General features: G+C 44.5%; 1 protein-coding gene across 1 annotated transcript in view; it reads left to right on the top strand.

Annotated features, from left to right (window-relative positions):
• Positions 1–15,700, top strand: part of LOC135510061 (kelch-like protein 24) — a 52,224-nt gene extending 36,524 nt beyond the window's left edge. The window contains exons 7-8 of the mRNA XM_064930868.1: positions 10,262–10,450; positions 11,121–15,700. Of these exons, the coding sequence (XP_064786940.1) occupies positions 10,262–10,450; positions 11,121–11,312 (381 nt within the window). The 3' untranslated portion in view covers positions 11,313–15,700. The remainder of the gene's footprint in view (positions 1–10,261; positions 10,451–11,120) is intronic.
• The last annotated feature ends 4,191 nt before the right edge of the window (positions 15,701–19,891 follow it).

Consider the following 19,891-nt stretch of genomic DNA (forward strand, 5'->3'; position numbering starts at 1 on the left):
AGTTGAAGTCGGAAGTTTACATACACTTCGGTTGGAGTCATTAAAACTTGTTTTTTTCCATAATTCACTGTATCACAATTCCAGTGGGTCAGAAGTTTACAAACACTAAGTTGACTGTGCATTTTAACAGCTTCCAGAAAATGATGTAATGACTTTAGAAGCTTCTGACAGGCTAATTGACATAATTTGAGTCAATTGGAGGTGTACCTGTGGATGTATCTCAAGGCCTACCTTCAAACACAGTGCCTCTTTGCTTGACATCATCGGAAAATCAAAAATAAATCAGCCAAGACCTCAGAATTTTTGTTGTAGAGCTCCACAAGTCTGGTTCATCCTTGGGAGCAATTTCCAATCGCCTGAAGGTACCACGTTCATCTGAACAAACAATAGTACAAAAGTGTAAACACCATGGGACCATGCAGCCGTCATAACGCTCTGGAAGGAGATGCGTTCTGTCTCCTAAGAGATGAACGTACTTTGGTGCGAAAGTGTAAATCAATCCCAGAACAACAGCAAAGGACCTTCTGAAGATGCTGGAAGAAACAGGTACAAAAGTATCTTTATCCACAGTAAAACGAGTCCTATATTGACATAACCTGAAAGGGCCGCTCAGCAAGGAAGAAGCCACTGTTCCAAAACTGCCATAAAAAGCTAGACTATGGTTTGCAACTGCACATGGGTAATTTTTTGAGAAATATCCTCTGGTCTGATGAAACAAAAATATAACTATTTGTCCATAATGACCATTGTTATGTTTGGAGGAAAAAGGGGAGGCTTGCAAGCCGAAGAACATGATCCCAACCGTGAAGCACTGGGGTGGCAGCATCATGTTGTGGGTGTGCTTTTCTGCAGGAGGGACTGGTGCATCTTTACAAAATAGATTACATCCGTAATGGGTCTTTGACCAAACAACCAACCCTCATCATTGCCAAAAGCTCCCGCGAGCAGGCCTTTCTAATTGACCTGGCCGGGGTATCCTGAAATGACATTGACGGTGCCGTTCTGCATTAGCATCGAATAGCCCCTGTGATATGCAAGAAGTTAGGAACAAATATACACAGAGAGTTAGGAAAGCTAAGGCTAGCTTTTCCAAACAGAAATTTGCATCCTGTTGTACTAACTCAAAAAAGTTCTGGGACACTGTAAAGTCCATGGAGAATAAGAGCACCTCCTCTCAGCTGCCCACTGCTCTGAGGCTATGAAACACTGTCACCACCGATAAATCCACTATAATTGATCATTTCAATAAGCACTTCTCTACGGCTGGCCATGCTTTCCACCTGGCTACCTCTACCCCGGTCAACTGCCCGGCACCCTCCACAGCAACCCGCCAAAGCCCCCACCATTTCTCCTTTACCCAAATCCAGATAGCTGATGTTCTGAAAGAGCTGCAAAATCTGGACCCCTACAAATCAGCCGGGCTAGACAATCTGGACCCTCTCTTTCTAAAATTATCTGCTGAAATTGTTGCAACCCCTATTACTAGCCTGTTCAACCTCTCTTTTGTATCATCTGAGATTCCCAAAGATTGGAAAGCTGCCGCGGTCATCCACCTCTTCAAAGGGGGGGGGGGCACTCTAGACCCAAACTGCTACAGACCTATATCTATCCTACCCTGTCTTTCTAAGGTCTTCGAAAGCCAAGTTAACAAACAGATTACCGACCATTTCGAATCCCACCGTACCTTCTCCGCTATGCAATCTGGTTTCAGAGCTGGTCATGGCTGCATCTCAGCCACGCTCAAGGTCCAAAACGGCATCATAACCGCCATCGATAAGAGACATTACTGTGCAGCCGTATTCATCGACCTGGCCAAGGCTTCTGACTCTGTCAATCACCACACTCTTATTGGCAGACTCGACAGCCTTGGTTTCTCAAATGATTGCCTCGCCTGGTTCACCAACTACTTCTCTGATAGAGTTCAGTGTGTCAAATCGGAGGGCCTGTTGTCCGGACCTCTGACAGTCTCTATGGGAGTGCCACAGGGTTCAATCCTCAGGCCGACTCTCTTCTCTGTATACCTCAATGATGTTGCTCTTGCTGCTGGTGATTCTCTGGTACACCTCTATGCAGATGACACCATTCTGTATACTTCTGGCCCCTCTTTGGACACTGTGTTAACTAACCTCCAGACGAGCTTAAATGCCATACAACTCTCCTTCCGTGGCCTCCAACTGCTCTTAAACGCAGGGAAAACTAAATGCATGCTATTCAACCGATCCCTGCCCGCACCTGCTCGCCCATCCAGCATCACTACTCTGGACGGCTCGGACTTAGAATACGTGGACAACTACAAATACCTAGGTGTCTGCTTAGACTGTAAACTCTCCTGCCAGACTCACATTAAGCATCTCCAATCCAAAATTAAATCTAGAATTGGCTTCCTATATCGCAACAAAGCATCCTTCACTCATGCTGCCAAACATACCCTCGTAAAACTGACCATCCTGCCGATCCTCGACTTTGGTGATGTTATCTATAAAATAGCCTCCAACACTCTACTCAACAAACTGTCACAGTGCCATCCGTTTTGTCACCAAAGCCCCATACACCACCCACCATTGCATCCTGTACGCTCTTGTTGGTTGGCCCTCGCTTCATACTCGTCGCCAAACCCACTGGCTACAGGTTATCTACAAGTCTCTGCTAGGTAAAGCCCCACCTTATTTCAGCTCACTGGTCACCATAGCAGCACCCACTCGTAGCACGCGCTCCAGGAAGGAAAATCTCACTGGTATATCTCACTGGTCACCCCCAAAGCCAATTCCTCCTTTGGTCGTCTTTCCTTCCAGTTCTCTGCTGCCAATGACTGGAACGAACTGCAAAAATCTCTGAAGTTGGAGACTCATATCTCCCTCACTAGCTTTAAGCACCAGCTGTCAGAGCAGCTCACAGATAGCCCATCTGTAAACAGCCCATCTATTTACCTACCTCGTCCCCATACTGTATTTATTTATTTATCTTGCTACTTTGCACCCCATCATCTCTACTTGCACATTCATCTTCTGCACATCTACCATTCCAGTGTTTAATTGCTATATTGTAATTACTTCACCACCATGGCCTATTTACTGCCTTAACTCCCTTATCTTACCTCATTTTCACTCACTGTACATAGACTTTTTGTTTTCTTTTGTTCTACTGTATTATTGATTATGTTTAGTTTATTCCATGTGTAACTATGTGTTGTTGTATGTGTCGAATTGCTATGCTTTATCTTGGCCAGGTCGCAGTTGCAAATGAGAACTTGTTCTCAACTAGCTTACCTGGTTAAATAAAGGTGAAATATAAAAATAAATAAAAATGAGGAAGGAAAAGGACGTGAATATATTGAAGCAACATCTCAAGACATCAGTCAGGAAGTTAAAGCTTGGTCGCAAATGGGTCTTCCAAATGGACAATGACCCCAAGCATACTTCCAAAGTTGTGGCAAAATGGCTTAAGGACAACAAAGTCGAGGTATTGGAGTGGCCATCACAAAGCCTTGACCTCAATCCCATAGAAAATGTGTTGACAGAACTGAACAAGCATTTGCGAGCAAGGAGGCCTACAAACCTGACTCAGTTACAATGTCAGGAGGAATGGGCCAAAATTCACCCAACTTATTGTGGGAAGCTTGTGGAAGGCTAACCGAAACGGTTGACCCAAGTTAAACAATTTAAAGGCAATGCTACCAAATACTAATTGAGTGTATGTAAACTTCCGACCCACTGGGATTGTGATGAAAGAAGTACAAGCTGAAATAAATAATTCTCTCTACTATTATTCTTAAAATAAAGTGGTGATCCTGACTGACCTAAATCAGAGAATATTTACTAGGATTAAATGTCAGGAATTGTGAAAAACTGGATTTAAATGTATTTTGCTTCGATGTATGTAAACTTCTGACTTCAGACTTCAACTGTACATCAACAATCCCCCAAACCCACCACCCCTGTTCTTCAACCCCACCACCACCATTCCCTGTCCTTCAACCCCACCACCACCACCACCATTCCCTGTCCTTCAACCCCACCACCATTCCCTGTCCTTCAACCCCACCAACACCATCATTCCCTGTCCTTCAACACCACCATTCCCTGTCCTTCAACCCCACCACCATTCCCTGTCCTTCAACCCCACCACCACCACCATTCCCTGTCCTTCAACCTCACCACCACCACCATTCCCTGTCCTTCAACCCCACCACCACCACCATTCCCTGTTCTTCAACCCCACCACCACCACCATTCCCTGTCCTTCAACCCCACCACCACCACCATTCCGTGTCTTTCAACCCCACCACCACCACCATTCCCTGTCCTTCAACCCCACCACCACCACCATTCCCTGTCCTTCAACCCCACCACCACCACCATTCCCTGTCCTTCAACCCCACAACCATTCCCTGTCCTTCAACCCCACCACCATTCCCTGTCCTTCAAACCCACCACCACCACCACCACCATTCCCTGTCCTTCAACCCCACCACCATTCCCTGTCCTGTAACCCCACCACCATTCCCTGTCCTTCAAACCCACCACCACCACCATTCCCTGTCTTTCAACCCCACCACCATTCCCTGTCCTTTAACCCCACCACCATTCCCTGTCCTTCAACCCCACCACCACCACCATTCCCTGTCCTTCAACCCCACCACCACCACCATTCCCTGTCCTTCAACCCCACCACCACCACCATTCCCTGTCCTTCAACCCCACCACCATCACCATTCCCTGTCCTTCAACCCCACCACCATTCCCTGTCCTTCAACCCCACCACCACCACCACCATTCCCTGTCCTTCAACCCCACCACCACCACCATTCCCTGTCCTTCAACCCCACCACCACCACCATTCCCTGTCCTTCAACCCCACCACCACCATTCCCTGTCCTTCAACCCCACCACCACCACCATTCCCTGTCCTTCAACCCCACCACCACCACCATTCCCTGTCCTTCAACCCCACCACCACCACCATTCCGTGTCTTTCAACCCCACCACCACCACCATTCCCTGTCCTTCAACCCCACCACCACCACCATTCCCTGTCCTTCAACCCCACCACCACCACCATTCCCTGTCCTTCAACCCCACCACCACCACCATCCCCTGCCCTTCAACCCCACCACCATCACCATTCCCTGTCCTTCAACCCCATCACCATTCCCTGTCCTTTAACCCCACCATCTTTCCCTGTCTTTCAACCCCACCACCACCACCATTCCGTGTCTTTCAACCCCACCACCACCACCATTCCCTGTCCTTCAACCCCACCACCACCACCATTCCCTGTCCTTCAACCCCACCACCACCACCATTCCCTGTCCTTCAACCCCACCACCATTCCCTGTCCTTCAACCCCACCACCATTCCCTGTCCTTCAAACCCACCACCACCACCACCACCATTCCCTGTCCTTCAACCCCACCACCATTCCCTGTCCTGTAACCCCACCACCATTCCCTGTCCTTCAAACCCACCACCACCACCATTCCCTGTCTTTCAACCCCACCACCATTCCCTGTCCTTTAACCCCACCACCATTCCCTGTCCTTCAACCCCACCACCACCACCATTCCCTGTCCTTCAACCCCACCACCACCACCATTCCCTGTCCTTCAACCCCACCACCACCACCATCCCCTGCCCTTCAACCCCACCACCATCACCATTCCCTGTCCTTCAACCCCACCACCATTCCCTGTCCTTCAAACCCACCACCACCACCACCACCATTCCCTGTCCTTCAACCCCACCACCATTCCCTGTCCTGTAACCCCACCACCATTCCCTGTCCTTCAAACCCACCACCACCACCATTCCCTGTCTTTCAACCCCACCACCATTCCCTGTCCTTTAACCCCACCACCATTCCCTGTCCTTCAACCACCACCACCACCATTCCCTGTCCTTCAACCCCACCACCACCACCATTCCCTGTCCTTCAACCCCACCACCAACACCATTCCCTGTCCTTCAACCCCACCACCACCACCATTCCCTGTCCTTCAACCCCACCACCACCACCATCCCCTGCCCTTCAACCCCACCACCATCACCATTCCCTGTCCTTCAACCCCATCACCATTCCCTGTCCTTTAACCCCACCATCTTTCCCTGTCTTTCAACCCCACCACCACCACCATTCCCTGTCCTTTAACCCCACCATCTTTCCCTGTCTTTCAACCCCACCACCACCACCATTCCCTGTCCTTCAACCCCACCACCACCACCATCCCCTGCCCTTCAACCCCACCACCATCACCATTCCCTGTCCTTCAACCCCATCACCATTCCCTGTCCTTTAACCCCACCACCTTTCCCTGGCCTTCAACCCCACCACCACCATTCCCTGTCCTTCAACCCCACCACCACCACCATTCCCTGTCCTTCAACCCCACCACCATTCCCTGTCCTTCAACCCCACCACCATTCCCTGTCCTTCAAACCCACCACCACCACCACCACCATTCCCTGTCCTTCAACCCCACCACCATTCCCTGTCCTGTAACCCCACCACCATTCCCTGTCCTTCAAACCCACCACCACCACCATTCCCTGTCTTTCAACCCCACCACCATTCCCTGTCCTTTAACCCCACCACCATTCCCTGTCCTTCAACCCCACCACCACCACCATTCCCTGTCCTTCAACCCCACCACCACCACCATTCCCTGTCCTTCAACCCCACCACCACCACCATTCCCTGTCCTTCAACCCCACCACCACCACCATTCCCTGTCCTTCAACCCCACCACCACCACCATCCCCTGCCCTTCAACCCCACCACCATCACCATTCCCTGTCCTTCAACCCCATCACCATTCCCTGTCCTTTAACCCCACCACCTTTCCCTGGCCTTCAACCCCACCACCACCATTCCCTGTCCTTCAACCCCACCACCACCATTCCCTGACCTTCAACCCCACCACCACCACCATTCCCTGTCCTTCAACCCCACCACCACCTGTCTGCCCTTCAACCCCACCACATCACCATTCCCTGTCCTTCAACCCATCACCATTCCCTGTCCTTTAACCCCACCACTTTTCCCTGTCCTTCAACCCCACCACCACCATTCCCTGTCCTTCAACCCCACCACCACCACCATTCCCTGTCCTTCAACCCCACCACCATCACCATTCCCTGTCCTTCAACCCCACCACCACCATTCCCTGTCCTTCAACCCCACCACCATCACCATTCCCTGTCCTTCAACCCCACCACCACCATTCCCTGTCCTTCAACCCCACCACCACCATTCCCTGTCCTTCAACCCCACCACCACTACCATTCCCTGTCCTTCAACCCCACCACCACTACCATTCCCTGTCCTTCAACCCCACCACCACTACCATTCCCTGTCCTTCAACCCCACCACCACTACCATTCCCTGTCCTTCAACACAGTTATATATACAGAATACATACATTAACAACCACCCAACCCCAACACTCCTGTCCATCATTCATAACAGTAAAGATGGAATCTGATTGTAGCAATCAAATCAATCAAATTCCATCAGCAGATGTCAAAGGGCTTATACAGAAACCCTGCCTAAAACCCCAAACAGCAAGCAATGTAGTTGTAGAACCACGGGAACTAGGAAAAACTCCCTAGAAAGGCAAGAACTTAGGAAGAAACCTAGAGAGGAACCAGGGGTGGCCAGTCCTCTTCTGGTTGTGCCGGGTGGAGATTATAAGAGTACATGGCCATTAAGGCCAGATCATTCTTCAAGATGTTCAAACATTGTGAGATAGAATCATGTACTTGTGAGATTTGCATCTATCCTATACATCTCTTCAATAACACTCTTTAATAACTTCCTGACTCATATTACAACACATTGGTCTCTAATAACCCTCTGACTGATATTATAGCACATGGGTCTCTAATAACCCTCTGACTGATATTACAACACATGGGTCTCTAATAACCCTCTGACTGATATTACAACACATGGGTCTCTAATAACCCTCTGACTGATATTACAACACATGGGTCTCTAATAACCCTCTGACTGATATTACAACACATGGGTCTCGAATAACCCTCTGACTGATATTACAACACATGGGTCTCTAATAACCCTCTGACTGATATTACAACACATGGGTCTCTAATAACCCTCTGACTGATATTACAACACATGGGTCTCTAATAACCCTCTGACTGATATTACAACACATGGGTCTCTAATAACCCTCTGACTGATATTACAACACATGGGTCTCTAATAACCCTCTGACTGATATTACAACACATGGGTCTCTAATAACCCTCTGACTGATATTACAACACATGGGTCTCTAATAACCCTCTGACTGATATTACAACACATGGGTCTCGAATAACCCTCTGACTGATATTACAACACATGGGTCTCTAATAACCCTCTGACTGATATTACAACACATGGGTCTCTAATAACCCTCTGACTGATATTACAACACATGGGTTGAATAAGGTTGGTTTGAATAAGGTGGCTGTTTATCCAGTTCAAGTAGTGTACAGTGAATCCCTATAGCTGGAAGACAGAGGACTAGATAAAATCACAACACCTCCCTATACCTTTTTGGTTCCAGGTTGAACACTTGGGTCTACATGGAACCGGAAAGGGTTCTCCTATGGAGACAGCTTTTAATGTATATCAAATGTACACAGAACAGACAGGGCTTTCCTGACATACAGGATGTTGTTTTTTTATCTCCCTTCTGATACCCCCTATCGAAGCGGCACCCCTATGGCATCAATGATGTACAGTCCCTCAGAGATATGTTCTGTGTGGCTCAGTTGGAGTAAGGTGCTTGGTTCGGTTCCCTCAGGGAACCAGTACGGAGAAGGGAAATAAAGTATGAACATGTCTGCACTCTCTACTGTAAGTCGCTCTGGATAAGAGTGTCTGCTAAATGACCAAAGTTTAGTTTTTTACACAGTGTCTTAGACTAGGAGTACTGATCTAGGATCAGTTTTCCCTTTCTGATTATAATGAGTAACACAGGGGGACCTGATCATAGATCAGCACTCCTCCTCTGATATGGACACAGGTCCAGGACAGTGATATCTCCTGGGTGTCCGTGCGGCAGTCGGTTTTCTCTCTCCTCCTCTTGGAACCAGTGGTGATGTCTGATAAATGAACACAGACACAGACGAAGGCTGCATGGCTCTGTCTCGGGTAGGACAGATATCACACTTGGGCTCTGTTCTAATAGTATTTTAAAAGTTCAATTTCCTTTCCTAGTCCCCTTTGTCTCTTTTCCTTGAAATGTGTCACCTTTCCTATAGTCTCATTTGTATCCTTTCCTAGAAAACGTGTCACCATTATCTAATCCCCTTTGTCTCCTGTCCTAGAAAATTGTCACATTTCCTATAGTTTAATTTGTCTCTTGTCCTAGCCGCACCTTTGTATCGCAGGTTGATATTTATTGTCATGAATCTTGCTCTGGCAGAACTGAGCCAGTCAGAACTGAGCCATTTCCGCTAGATGGGCCAGGCAGAACTGAGCCAGGCAGAACTGAGCCATTTCCGCTAGATGGGCCAGGCAGAACTGAGCCAGGCAGAACAGAGCCATTTCCGCCTGATGGGCCAGGCAGAACTGAGCCATTTCCGCTAGATGGGCCAGGCAGAACTGAGCCATTTCCGCTAGATGGGCCAGGCAGAACTGAGCCAGGCAGAACTGAGCCATTTCCGCTAGATGGGTCAGGCAGAACTGAGCCATTTCCGCTAGATGGGCCAGGCAGAACTGAGCCAGGCAGAACTGAGCCATTTCCGCTAGATGGGCCAGGCAGAACTGAGCCAGGCAGAACTGAGCCATTTACGCCAGATGGGCCAGCTGTAAAAAGTATTTAAAGCACCTGCTCTGTTTATGACCGTTAAAGTGAGAGAAAACAGGCAGGAAGAGAAATAAGGGGAGGGAGGGGGGATGGTTTGGCCAGGAGCCCTCATAGTGTTTTGCATATCTTGCCGTAATACTTTCCACCACTGAAAGGATAAGAAAATAGGTCAACTGAAATATTATTATTATTGATTAAACTGAGATGTATGTGTGTTAACATGTCCAATTCCATATATCTGACTTGTACAATCTGTCTGTCCAATATTTATGAATGTTTCTAAGTGTTTTACCAAGATCCAAGTAGGAAATAAATTGTTGTACTGCATAATGTTTTCATGTGTTATGTTCTGAGTCCATGTATCCTTGCACAGCTATACCTTTCAAACCACAGTTTTGGAACCTAACATAATGAATCAATCATGAATCCACGTGATCTCTCTAGGTCCAGTGCTACGACCCAGAGGCAGACACCTGGGCACTAAGGGCAAGCATCCCCATCGCGAAGCGCTGCATCACGGCAGTCTCCCTGAACAACCTGATCTATGTGTCAGGAGGTCTCACCAAGTCCATTTTCTGCTACGACCCTGCAGAGGACTACTGGATGCACGTGGTGCACACCTTCAGCAAACAGGTAATGATGACATCAGCTATGGTACTGGGAGACTTTCATTTCAACTTCAGAGCTGCTATGAGGTAACAATAGTTTATGAAAACAAATACAGTGTTCACATTACATTATAACTGGAGAGTTTTAATTTCACCCCAAAAAAAGGAGGCAACAGTGAGGAACATTTCCCCTCTCTCTCTCTTTCTCTCTCTTTCTCTCTCTCTCTTTCTCTTTCTTTCTCTATTTCTCTCTCTTTCTCTCTCTCTCTCTTTCTCTCTCTTTTCTCTCTTTCTCTCTCTCTCTCTTTCTCTTTCTCTCTTTCTCTCTCTCTTTCTCTCTCTCTCTCTCTCTCTCTTTCTCTCTCTCTCTCTCTCTCTCTCTTTCTCTTCTCTCTCTTTCTCTCTCTTTCTCTCTTTCTTCTCTTTCTCTCTCTTTCTCTCTCTCTCTCTCTTTCTCTCTCTCTCTCTCTCTCTCTCTCTCTCTCTCACTCTCTGTCTCTCTTTCTTCTCTCTTTTCTCTTTCTCTCTTTCTCTCTCTCTCTCCAGGAGACTCTCTCTCTCTCTCTCTCTCTCTCTCTCTCTCTGTCTCTCTGTGTCTCTCTGTCTCTCTCTCTCTTTCTCTGCCTTGGTCTCTCTGTGTCTCTCTGTCTTGGTCTCTCTCTCTCTTTCTCTCTCTGTCTCTGGCATGTCTCCAGGAGAGCTGTGTAATGTGGAAGATCTTCATCCTGGGTGGGCGGGGTGAGAACGGCGAGGCCTCAGACACCATCCTGTGTTACGACCCGGCAACAGGCATCATCACCGGGGTGGCCGCCATGCCTCGCCCCATCTCCTACCACGGCTGTGTCACCATCCACCGTTACAACGAGAAGTTCCTCCACCGGCCCTGACCCCACACACACACAGAAACACACAGGCGTATGCATAATCACGCTTTCAGATATCCTGAAAAAAATATGTATTGAGACACACTCTCTTTAAAAATGCTGCAAACAGACATGCACGCATAATCACCCCACTCACACACACACATTCTTTATTCATCTCAAGAAGCAACTTGTTTAGAAATTCAGACCACCTACAGCCCCAGTTTCTGATTAAAGTATTCACTCATTGGCCTATGTAGCAACTCTCTCTGTGGTTGGTATCATGGAATTCCTGCTATGCTACTGCAGATCCATCTCTGTCTGTTGTTGTTTTCTGGAGAACCAAATCACAGACCGTCTGTGTAGGCTGTGGGCATTCCTGGGCCAGTAGCAGCTCCTCAGCTGCTCTTCCTAAGAACCAGAGATTCTGGTCTTTGATTGTAAACAAAGTGTTGCTTTTTCGAGATGATGTATGTTGTCAGGTGCTGACAGGGAATAGTGATAGTAATCAAGAACAAAGCACTGATTCAGACTTGAGAGAAATGCATTGGAACCTGGCTCTGATTGACCTGGGGGTGGTACAGGAAGGGTTTTAAAAGGCAAAAAGTTATACTCATCACTCCATTGGCTGTATTCCAACTGTCTTAAAATGGCCTTAAAATCACTTGATAGTATCATGGAAACTTGTAACAGTACATGCATCATGGAATGTATGGGAGTCCTTTTACCTGGAAGCCCAGAGGGTAAGGATGGAAGCTAGAGGTTAAGAATGTGGTCAAACTGAGTTTCATGACTTCAATTTGATTTGCAGTTAAGCAGTGATTGTTCTGTATAATTATACAGTTCCAGTCAACAGTTTGGACACACCTGCTCATTCAAGAGTTGTTCTTTATTTTTTACTATTTTCTACATTGTAGAATACTAGTGAAGACATCAAAACTATGAAATAACACATATGGAATCATGTAGTAACCAAAAAAAAGTGTTAAACAAATCAAAATATACTTTAGATTCTTCAAAGTAGCCACCCTTTGCCTTGATGACAGCTTTGTACACTCTTGGCATTCTCTTAACCAACATCATGAAGTAGTCACCTGGAATGCATTTCAATTAACAGGTGTGTTAATTTGTAGAATTTTATCCTTCTTAATGCATTTGAGACAATCAGTTGTGTTGTGACAAGGTAGGGGCGGTATACAAAATATAGCCCTATTTGCTAAAAGGCCCCAAAAATATATTTTGATTTCTGTAACACTTTTTTGGTTACTACATGATTCCATATGTGTTATTTCATAGTTTTGATGTCTTCATTATTATTCTACAGTGTAGACAATAGTACAAATTAAGTAAAACCCTGAAATGAGTAGGTGTGCCCAAACTTTTGACTGGTACTGTATATATTTTAATAGCTGATTGGAAAAACAGAGGCCATGTCCAAATAGTATGAAATGTCTTACTTCCATTGTCAAATTACATGATTGAAAGGAGGCAAGGAAAGGAGAGCATTGGGACGCAGCCAGAACCTTTGCTGTTGTCTCTGCTCCTCTCTCCTCTCCTCCTGCTGTGGTCTGAACTATGAATCTGCTCTCTCCTATTTCTATTTCCTGTCAGAGCTTCCCTCTACTTCCTGTTTCCGTATCATCTCTTTTCTCCTCATATCCTACCTCTTACATTTTTATCATCTTTCCCGGTCGCCCTCCCTTTAATCTTTGGTCCACACATACACTATCGTTTAAAGGTTTGGGCTCACTTTGAAATGTCCATTAAAATAACATCAAATTGATCAGAAATACAGTCTAGACATTGTTAATGTTGTAAATGACTTTTGTTGCAGGAAACGGCAGCTTTTTAATGGAATATCTACATAGGCGTACAGAGGTCCATTATCAGCAACCATCACTCCTTTGTTCCAATGGCACGTTGTGTTAGCTCATCCAAGTTTATAATTTAAAAAGGCTAGTTGATCATTAGAAAACCCTTTTGCAATTATGTTAGCACAGCTGAAAACAGTCGTTCTGATTAAAGAAGCAATAAAACTGGCCTTCTTTAAACTAGTTGAGTATCTGGAGCATCAGCATTTGTGGGTTCGATTACAGGCTCAAAATGGCCAGAAACAAAACTTTCTTCTAAAACTCGTCAGTCTATTCTTGTTCTGAGAAATTAAGGCTATTCCATTTGAGAAATTGCCAAGAAACTGAAGATCTCGTACAACGCTGTGTACTACTTCCTTCACAGAACAACACAAACTGGCTCTAACCAGAATAGAAAGAGGAGTGGGAGGCCCCGGTGCACAACTGAGCAATAGGACAAGTACAGTAGAGTGTCTAGTTTGAGAAACAGACACTTCACAAGTCCTAAACTGGCAGCATCATTAAATAGTACCTGCAAAATACCAGTCTCAACATCAACAGTGAAGAGGTGACTCCAGGATGCTTGCCTTCTAGGCAGAGTTGCAAAGAAAAATCCATATCTCATTTCATGTATGTTTTCATGGAAAACAAAGACCTAAGTGACCACAAACATTTAAACGGTAGTGTACCTATATACACACAAATAAACACACACACATTCATTTTTTTTATTTTGGAAATTATTAAATTATATTTAGTCTTTTTTTACCATAGGATATTTGTACTGGTGTAGCTTTACCTGTGTGCTTGTTGCTCCATGTGTTTGGATAGTTGATCTGGATGTTGGGTGTGTGGGTGATTTAGTCCATTTCAGATGTCTTTGTATATGAAGACTGTTCTGAATGACTGGTACAGTATATCATGTGACTTTTACCATATGTAAACCGCGTTGTGTCATAATAGACTGTTTGCTATTGTGCCGCTTACCCAGTGGCCTTGCTTCATGTTTGCAAATTCTATAGAACTCTGTGCCCTACGCAGACGGTGTCACCTCTCACCTGTATACTCATGTAATGTACAGCTCATGTACACAAGTGTAGCTCGGGGTAACCATGGTGACCTCCAGGTGTGTGCCGTCTGCTCATTTAATACACTGACACCAGTGTATTACCTCACACAGGATATGATGGATTGGCAGGTGTGACGGCAGAAATGTCTTTGTGTTGATTCTGGTCAGTAAAAGTCTCATTTGACTTTTGGTGTCATTAGAATAGATGTATTGCTGTGAATTGGGTCTTTTTATTTACTCCATTTTGATTTAAATGTATCTGTTTTTGTTGATTGTGTCTTTTTGTATCCGAGAGCCCCAATTGTGCACTTTCACCATTATATGTAGAGTGAAATTGAAAATATCACAATGTAAATATGATTTTAGATTTTCTTTGTTTACTGTATCAGTAAATGTTCTTTGCTTTCATGTGACGTATGTGAGTAAAGTGAATGGAGCCAGTCAGCAACTCCTACTGGTCTGTGCTGCTCTTTCTCTGATTCCTCACAAATAGCACAACTATAACATGTGAGATGAAGATCAACACAGGGAGAGAGAATGGGGGAGGGGGGATGCGCGCCGTTATTGGGTAATGGGTAAGGGACGGGTTTTGTTACTCAATTATGATTTTACTAAATAAAATGTTATCTAAATTTAAACAAAATAAGTGTAAGATGCAATAGAATAATATTAGGATATATCTGGATCTGTTAATCAAAGTGAAATGACATGCTTGTTGGCTTAATCTACATTCCAGACATTCATGTGGATGGCTGATTTGATTTTTGTGTGAAATTCACAGTGGTAAACCACCGGAAGCAATATTGGATTAGAGGAATGTTGGAATTCTTCAGAACCCCTCAAGTGTAACCTCATTCTCTCCCAGAATTCCTAGCTCAGGGTTTTAACTCAGTGGCACACAACCAGAGGAGGCTGGCAGGCGAGAGAAAGAGTGTGTGAGTGCGTCTGTGACTTCATTGAGTATTTACCATAACAGGACAAAACAACATTGTCCTCGTGTCTTATGTATCACCATGATTTATGTTTTTCATTGTTAGCAGTGCAGAGGTTTTCTGATCATATTCTTACTCTTTCTATAGCTGTTATTGCGGTGAGTGCTGGGATAAGGGTTAGGATTGTGTGTGATGCTTGTTTATGACAATCTGTCCCATGCAAATGGTCTCTACTCTATTTTGGATGACTCTCAGTGGGCAAGGCCTGGACAGGGGAGAAGTGATTGATGGATGTGAATGCAGCGTTAGGCCTTAGGCTCAGATCAAATCCCTAAGGTGACGTTGTTTTGAAGGGGGCAGTACTGTCTGGAGAATGCAGTCCTTTATACCATAATGGAATAAGCCAATATTGAATTAAAGTATGTATGATGTGTTGTTTGAATCTTTTGTTCTTCTGTTTGTCGCTGAAAAGTAACTTGGACTGTCTGAGCTACAGTATATCAGACTGTAATTGCTCACTTGTGTAAATGAAGCATCAATAAAGTTATTCTTTATAATGAACTTGGTGTACAGTTCTATGATATATTGCAATACAATATTTAAAATACCATAGCTTAAAACATGAATGGCAGCAATACCATGATATAGTGCCACTGTATTAGATAAAACAAGACATACACTCGTCTTATAATCCCAGTGATTGGAAGAATGTAAAGATATGTGTCTGTCTGCCTGTCTACCACCCCACTAAACCTATAGCCTGGAACGGAGAGGAGATTCCAAAGGAATAGACACTACTATTACACACGGTACAGGGTGGTTATTACAGTATTGCCGGTGTCAATTGCCCGGCAATCGTCAAAGGAATGTTACCTGGGGAGACGTTAAATGGAAATGACTTGTCGCACTTTAATCAAATGATGACTCGTTCAAGATTCCAGAGAATAATTCCACTACTTTGGAAAAGTGTTTTATTGTGGCTTTAGACTGAGGCTTTGTTCATGGGTATCTGCTTTGTTCTTGGCATTGTCACATAGGCTACACATGTATAGCTGTACACTCTCAGAAAGGGGCTCCAAAAGGTTCCCCAGCTGTCCCCATAAGAGAACCCTTTTTGGTCCCAGGTAGAACCCTTTTTAGTTCCAGGTAGAACCCTTTTGGCTTCCATGTAGAACAATCTGTGGAAACAGTTCTAAATGGAATCCCAAAGGGTTCTAACTGGAACCAGAAGTGTTTTACCTCGAACCAAAAATGATTCTTCAAAGGGTTATCTTAAGGAGACAGCCAATGAACCGTTTTAGGTTCTAGATAGCACCGTTTTGTCTAAGAGTGTAGGCTACACATGCAAATGCATATGTTGATAAACCCAGGGGAAAGCATCTGTTGTGCTGGCAGACACTGGAGATTGACTACAACAGGTGGTGTGATAGCCTTGGTACCAGTCTGTTTAGCTATCATTCCGCTGATTGTCATGTCAAACAATGTTTGGCTTGGCAATTCAATCAGCAGTTGGCAAGAGAGCAGAGACAGACTGGCATCCATGCTAGTGTGATGATGGAATTCATGGATAGGATGAAGTTGTCCCTAGCCACTGATCTAAGGTCAGTTTTGAGTCCCATCCACCCCAGAGCCATCTGGCTCTGATCCACCCTAGCCCTCACCGCAATACACCCCTAGGATAGGATGGGGGTAATCTCATCCTAGATCTGTGCCTATGGTGTTTATATGTTTTCTTACAGGCTCTTCCCAACAATGCAGAGAGAAAGAAAATAGAGAAATAACAGAAAAGTAAAAAACCTATTAATTAATAAATACACGATGAGTAAAGATAATTATATACACTAGGTAACAGTCATTGAGGTAGATACAGTTGAAGTCAGAAGTTTACATACCCTTAGGTTGGAGTCATTAAAACTCGTTTTTCAACCACTCCACACATTTCTTGTTAACAAACTATAGTACATCTACTTTGTCCATGACACAAGTCATTTTTCAAACAATTGTAAACAGATTATTTCACTTATAATTCACTGTATCACAATTCCAGTGGGTCAGAAGTTTACATATACTAAGTTTAAACAGCTGCCTTTAAACAGCTTAGAAAATTCCATAAAATGATGTCATGGCTTCTGATTGGAGCTGTCAATTGGATGTGTACCTGTGGATGTATTTCAAGGCCTACCTTCAAACTCAGTGCCTCTTTGCTTGACATGGGTAAATCAGAAGAAATCAGCCAAGACCTCAGAAAAAAATTGTAGACCTCCACAAGTCTGGTTCATCCTTGGGAGCAATTTCCAAACGCTTGAAGGTACCATGTTCATCTGTACAAACAATAGTACACAAGTATAAACCCCATGGGACCACGCAGCCGTCATACAGCTCAGGAAGAAGACGTGTTCTGTCTCCTGGAGATGAAAGTACTTTGGTGCGAAAAGTGTAAATCAATCCCAGAACAACTGCAAAGGACCTTGTGAAGATGATGGAGGAAACAGGTGCAAAAGTATCTATATCTACAGTAAAACGAGTCCTATATCGACATAACCTGAAAGGCCGCTCAGCAAGGAAGAAGCCACTGCTCCAAAAACGCCATAAAAAAGCCAGACGACCGTTTGCAACTGCACATGGGGACAAAGATTGTAATTTTTGGAGAAATGTCCTCTGGTCTGATGAAACAATAATATAACTATTTGGCCATAATGACCATTGTTATGTTTGGAGGAAAAAGGGGAAGGATTGCAAGCCAAAGAACACCATCCCAACCGTGAAGCATGGGGGTTTCATAAAATAGATGGCATCATGAGGAGGGGAAATGATGTGGATATATTGAAGCAACATCTCAAGACCTCAGTCAGGAAATTAAAGCTTGGTCGCAAATGGGTCTTCCAAATGGACAATGACCCCAAGCATACTTCCAAAGTTGTGGCAAAATGGCTTAAGGACAACAAAGTCAAGGTATTGGAGTAGCCATCACAACGCCCTGACCTCAAACCTATAGAATATTTGTTGGCAGAACTGAAAAAGCGTGTGCGAGCAAGGAGTCCTAGAGACCTGACTCAGTTACACCAGTTCTGTCAGGAGGAATGGGCCAAAATTCATCCAACTTATTGCGGGAAGATTGTGGAAGGCTACCAGAAATGTTTGACCCAAGTCAAACAATTGAAAGGCAATGCTAACAAATACTAATTGAGTGTATGTAAACTTCTGACCCACTGGGAATGTGATAAAAGAAATAGAAGCTGAAATAAATAATTCTTTCTACTATTATTCTGACAATTCACATTCTTAAAAAAAGTGGTGATCCTAACTGACCCAAAACAGAGAAATGTTACTAGGATTAATGTCAGGAATTGTGAAAAACCTAAATGTACTTGGCTAAGGTATATGTAAACTTCAGACTTCAACTGTATGTACATATAACTAGGAAAAAAGTGACTAGGCAACAGAATAGATAATAAACAGTAGCAGCAGCGTATGTGACGAGTCCCCAAAAATTGTGCAAAAGGGGTCAATTCAGATAGTCCAGGTAGATATTTGGTTAAATATTTAACTAACCATTTAGCAGCCTTATTGCTTGGAAGCTGTTCAGGGTCCTATTGGTTCCAGACCTGGTGCTTCGGTACTGCTTGTGTGCAGTAGCAGAGAGAACAGTCTATGACTTGGGTGTCTGGAGTCTTTGACAATTTTAGGGCCTTCCTCTGACACCGCCTGGTTTAGAGGTCCTGGATGGCAGGGAGTTTGGCTCCAGTGAGGTACTGGGTCATACGCACTACCCTCTGTAGCGTCTTGTGGTCGGATGCGGAGCAGTTGCCGTACCATAAACATAGACCTATCATACTCTGTGTATACAACCTTCAACTAACTGTAACAGTATCATATCAGTTAAGAGGTATTGGCAGGACTGAATGTTATCTGTTTGACAAAATGCCATTTGGTTATTATTAAAGGTTGGTATAACACCGTTGCTCATACTTCACATACCTCGAATGAAAACCTCAGATATTCTCCTCTGGTTGTATGGCAACAAACCCACGTGGATTTAATAACAGAGAATGAAACAGTGGCTCAGAGGTTTATCAGGTTCAATTTCAAATCAGCAATGCTGTCTTTCAAATGAATGACTGTGATCCAATAAATCCAGCATAGAAAGAAGATATTTGGCACCAGCTTGTGATTCTTCTCACATCTCATCTCTACCACACACACACTGTCATGAACCAGAGACTTCCTTATCTATACATGTATACTCTCTCTCTCTGGCGTACATCATGTCATTTCAGGACATTCAAATATTGTTATGGTTACTATGCCAAACAAATGTGGCACAAGCCACTATTTGATAAACTGATAAATAAAGCAGGCTATGTTCTTCGAAATAGAACACCTTGACTACTGTATAGTGGTACACAAACTATTTGAAGTGTGTAACTCTGACACTGAAAATTTGACAGAAAAGCAAAGGGCCAATGATGAGTAAAGATGTTTCAATAACATAATTGATTGTGTTATGTGTTTTTAAAACTTTGTTATGACATCAGCTACATTTTACGTCCATGAGGTTAATATTTATTGACCCATTTCGTCAGCATGAAGCAAATATTATTATACTGATACTGAGACACAGTGTTGGGCAGGTTACTGTATTTTTAATTGTATTTTTATTTAACTGGGAAAGCCAGTTAAGAACACATTCTTATTTACAATGACAGCCTACCCCTCTGTGTTGCAGAATTCGAGGAACGTTCAATAAATTCC

This window comes from Oncorhynchus masou, chromosome 3, assembly GCF_036934945.1.
Source record: "Oncorhynchus masou masou isolate Uvic2021 chromosome 3, UVic_Omas_1.1, whole genome shotgun sequence".
In the NCBI taxonomy this organism is placed as follows: Eukaryota; Metazoa; Chordata; class Actinopteri; order Salmoniformes; family Salmonidae; genus Oncorhynchus; species Oncorhynchus masou.